Source organism: Cebus imitator, unplaced genomic scaffold, assembly GCF_001604975.1.
Source record: "Cebus imitator isolate Cc_AM_T3 unplaced genomic scaffold, Cebus_imitator-1.0 Scaffold322, whole genome shotgun sequence".
NCBI classification, from domain to species: Eukaryota; Metazoa; Chordata; class Mammalia; order Primates; family Cebidae; genus Cebus; species Cebus imitator.
The window spans coordinates 111,094-116,054 of NW_016107637.1; the positions used below are offsets into that span (position 1 = coordinate 111,094).

The 4,961-nt window shown below is 37.1% G+C and overlaps 1 protein-coding gene across 3 annotated transcripts in view; it reads left to right on the forward strand.

The window, feature by feature from the left end:
• Positions 1-4,961, forward strand: part of SCP2 (sterol carrier protein 2) — a 97,123-nt gene that overhangs the window by 10,381 nt on the left and 81,781 nt on the right. For all 3 annotated transcript variants that reach the window (XM_017504385.2, XM_017504383.2, XM_017504384.2), the window contains one exon: positions 2,013-2,077. In XM_017504385.2, the coding sequence (XP_017359874.1) occupies positions 2,013-2,077 (65 nt within the window). The remainder of the gene's footprint in view (positions 1-2,012; positions 2,078-4,961) is intronic.

A 4,961-nucleotide genomic window follows, 5' to 3' on the forward strand; every position in this document is an offset into this window, starting at 1 on the left:
CCTTGGTTCACTGTAACCTCTCCCTCCCAGGTTCAAGCCATTCCCCTGCCTCAGACTCCCGAGTAGCTGGGATTACAGGAGCCTGCCACCATGCCTGGCTAATTTTTTATATTTTAGTAGAGATGGGGTTTCACTGTGTTGGCCAGGATTGTCTTGATCTCCTGACCTTGTGATCTGCCCGCTACGGCTTCCCAAAGTGCTGGGATTACAGGTATGAGCCACTGTGCCCAGCCCCAGTGTTTTAATTGCTGGAACTTTATATTGTTTGATAATGCTAGTGGTTCCTGTTTCTGTTACATTATATTTTTTTTAATTTTTAAAGAAAAATATGGCCATTCTGTCTTTTTTTAAAAATCCAGCTCCTGCAGGAATGTTTGGCTCCTCAGCTGAACTTTAACATCATTTTTAGGTGCCCCCTCTCTCCAAAAATAATTCTTTTGAGATATTCTTTGGGTTTGTTTTTTAATTTTTAATTTCAAATTTTCAGTTTTTTCTAAATGTGATTCTAAATTAGTTTTTTATATTCATTACTGAAACATATTTCTACATTAATAAAAAATTTTATTAACATATTGAGACGCAAGGGAAGAATTAAGCACCTAATTGATTTTTCCTCATTTCTCTTTTTAGACAGGGCCTCACTTTCTCACCCAGGCTATAGTACAGTAGCATGATCTCAGCTCCTGCAGCCAGTGCCTCTCTGCCTCAGGTGCTCCTCCCACCTCAACCTCCTAAGTATTAATAGCTGGGATCATAGGCATGTACCACCACACCTGACTAATTTTTGTATATTTTGTAGAGATGGGGTCTTACCATGTTGCCCAGACTGGTCTCAAACTCCTGGGCTTGAGCAATCCTCCCACCTTGGCCCCCCAAAGTGTTGGCATTACAGGTGTGACTCGCTGCACCCGGCCTGATTTTTCCTCTTATCTAGAAAAATATAAGCATTTTCTATGTAATTTCTCTGTTATTAAAAACTTTGGCTAGGTGGTGGCTTATATCTGTAATCTTAGTATTTTGGGTGGCTGAGATGGGTGGATCACTTGAGCCCAGGAGTTTGAGGCCAGCCTAGACAACATGGTGAGACCTCCACCTCTACAAAAAAAAAAAAAAAAGAGGGGGGGCAAGAAAACTGGTCACGGTGCCATAGGCCTGTGGTCCCAGCTACATGCAAGGCTGAGGCAGGAGGATTGCTTGAGCCCAGGAGGTCTAGGCTTCAGTGAGCCATGATTGCTCTACTGCACTTCAGCTTGGATGACAGAATGAGATGCTGTCTCAAAAAAAAAACAACAAAAAAAAACCCACGAAAATCCAAAAAAACCTTTGTAGTGCCCAGCTCAGTGGCTCACACCTGTAATCCTAACACTTTGGGAGGTAGGGGTTGACAGATCAGTTGAGCCCAGGATTTCAAGACCAGCTTGAGCAGCATGGCAAAACTCTGTCTCTACAAAAAATACAAAAATCAGCTGAATGGAGTGGCATATTCCTGTAGTCTCAGCTAATAGAGAGCTGAGGTGGGAGAATCGCTTGAGCCTGGGAGGTGGAAGCTGCAGTGAGCTGTGATCCTGCCACTATACTCCAGCCTTGGTGACAGACTAAAACTTTGTATCAAAAAAAAAAAAAAAAGCAAACAAACAACAACAAAAAACCTTTGTGGGATTATAGTGTGTATTTGCAATTTATGTAAATTGGCTTATTTATTTAGATACAGAACTTCTGGGCTCAAGTGACCTCCTGCCTCAGCCTCCCAAGTCACTAGGACTACAGCTAATTTTTCAAACATTTTAATTTTTAAAATTTTTGTGGAGACAAAGTCTTACTATGTTGCTCTGGCTGGTCTCGACCTCCTGGACTTAAGCAGTCCATCTGCTTTGATCTCCCAAACTGATGGAATTATAGGTGTGAGCCACTGTGCACTCATTTAATGTACTTATTTAAATAGAAGTATTTAATGGTATTTTGAAGCTCTTTGGAAATTTGAATTTTCCAAAATAATTACATTTTCCTTTAAGGTGTGGCAGAATGTGTCTTGGCTCTTGGATTTGAGAAGATGGAGAAGGGAGGCCTTGGAATGAAAGTGAGTGTTATTTTGGCATAATTACTAAATGAGCTAATATAACCCAAAAATTGAAAGGTGATTACATGTATGCATAGATCTTGGTATTTTAGAATAGTAAAGAGTCTTAGAGATAATTTTGTTCAAACTGTTTATTTTACCAGTGATGAAATTGATGTTCAAAGATACGAGATTGTTGAATTTGAAGTTGACTTATCTATTTAATTTGAAAGCCATTCATTTATTCATTTTTTTGATGAATGAATTACATTCAATAACAAATTTCATTCAACAAATTGAAGAGAGTTAATAAAATGTGGGACTTCTAATTCTGGTAACGGCAAGCCAAGTTTTTTGAGCCAGTTCTCTCATTGATGACAATTAAATATTTGGATAGAATATGAAAAAAGAAATCCTAAAGGTATTGAAGAACTAGCAAGAGAGAAGAACTGCAGGTGAATGCCAGAGAATTAACATCAGCATTTGCAACTACTTTTGCCTTAAAGGCCTTTGCTGATCAGGCAGCTGTGAACCACAAGTTTGAAGCCCCACCCGCACCAGAATGAAAGGGGAAGTAGTCAAAGCTCAGGCCTTCCCAAGATCAGAAGTTTAATATCCACATTAAATTTGTACTATGTAAGGGTAAATTCTTTGGATAGGACAAACCTGCAGTAAAATTCCCTGCTTCCATGAGATGATAGGGAGAGTTACCATGGCATCCAGTAAAACAGGGGAGAAAAAACCAGAAAGAATAAAAACTCAGTAAAACCTTTCATTGAGTTAATAAATCACAGACTAGCCTTCGTGGGTTTGTTGCCAACATTCTCATGATCTGGGTGATCCAGGAAACCTCAAACCATGAATCGAATCTAAATTGGTTTCAGAATGGTAGTATCCTAGACAAATTTTCTTCTGGAGAAAAGCACCCTCCTTCCAGGCTTTGAGAACCCTTCAAATAAAATTTCAAGGACATACAGTTAAAGACAACCAAGTATTAAAGAAACAAGGCACCACAATTGAGAACCAAAAGAAAGAAGAAACAGTAAAAAGTAATCTTTGAAGACCACCAAAACTAGATTTATTGGTTGCAGATTTAACCATGTTTGTTATGTTTAGAGAAATAAAATACAGCTTGGAAACCTCTTTAGGATATAGGAAACTACAAAAAAGAACATTATTGGCATGAAAAAAAAATTAAATGGAATTTATGGAAAAGAAAAATGAAATAAATAAAATTAAAAATTCACTCATGCCTGTAATCCCAGCACTTTGGGAGGCTGAGATGGACAGATCACTTGAGGCCAGAAGTTCGAGACTAGCCTGACCAACATGGCAAAACCCGTCTCTACTAAAAATATGAAAATTAGCTGGGTGTGGTGGTGTGTGCCTGTAATCCCAGATACACAGGAGGCTGAGGCAGGAGAATCACTTGAGCCCGGGAGGTGGAGGTTGCAGTGAACCAAGATCGCACCATTGGCCTCCAGCCTGGGCAACAGAAAAACAAAGAAAATGAGTTGAAGATAATTTTTTACTGTTATCTAAGATTATACTATTACGTAACTCATGTGATCGACCTAATCCCATTTTCTCTGTTGAAACATTAAAGGATCTCTACCCCAAATTAACTTAAATACGTGTGATAATATTTTTTAGAAACCACAAAAGTGGCACTTAATAGGCATTCAAATCAATGAATTGTTTCCCTTTTTAGGGAATGCCTTTAAAAATGGTAGAAGCTAGGTTGGATCTTAAAGATAATTTAGGAATGGGTAAGGGGAAATGAGCTCTTCCTAGATATCAGGGAAAGCATCATGAGCCTAGTCATGGGTGTTTGAATAAATTTTATATATTTTTAAAAAACTGTCTGGATTAGCATGGCAACTGGAGAAAACTGAGAAATAAGGTTGGTTAAGTGAATATATAATGTTTATGACATATGAAAAATATTTTTTTTTCAGCAGTGAATGGTAGGTACTTTGATAACTTTTATTTGAAAATTATTAAAAATTATAAAATAATAAAATTCATCCATAATCCCATAATATAATTAAAAAGAAATGTATATAAATTAAAAGTCTTTCCTTCTGCCTATTTAATCTTCTCCCTCAGAGATAACCAATGTTAATAATTAAGTATCTATATTTCCCTCCTTTTTCCCAAATTAACAAAGAAATATGTAACTAAGCATTCATATGCATATACATACATACATGTTAAAAAACTTTAGTAAGTTTACTGCCTGGGGTACCCCTCTTGCTGATGCCTCCAGGTGCAAAACAATTCAATTGTTTTTTTTCTTTTTTTTTCCAAAATAAAACCTCAGCTAGCTCTGCCAAACAAAACAAAACAAAACATCTTTCTAAAGATATAGAGAAGGTTAATGATATTTTACATGTTTTTCAATTAACAGTTAAACATCTTTCCTGGTTAGAACTTACTGATATGCAGTGAACCATGATTGTGCCACTGTACCTCAACCTGGGCAACAGAGGAAAATTTAATTTTAACCAAGTCCAGCTTTTCAATTCTTTCTTTCATGAATTGTGCCTTTGGTGGTGTATCTAAAAAGTCAATGCCAGACCCAAGGTCATCTAGGTTTTCTGCCACATGCGTTTTACATTTAGGTTCACGATCTATTCTGAGTTAATTTTTGTGAAGGGTGTAAGGTCTGTGTCTAGATTCATTATTTTCATGTGGATGTCTAGTTGTCCCAGCACCAGTTACTGAAAAGATTACCTTTATTATATTGCCTTTGCTTCTTTGTCTAAGATCAGTTGACTATATTTATGTGGGTCTATTTCTAAACTCTTTATTCTGTTCCATTATTTGTCTGGATTTTTTGTCAATACCCATACTGTCTTAATTACTGTAGTTTTAAGTAAGGCTTGAAATTGAGTAGTGTCAG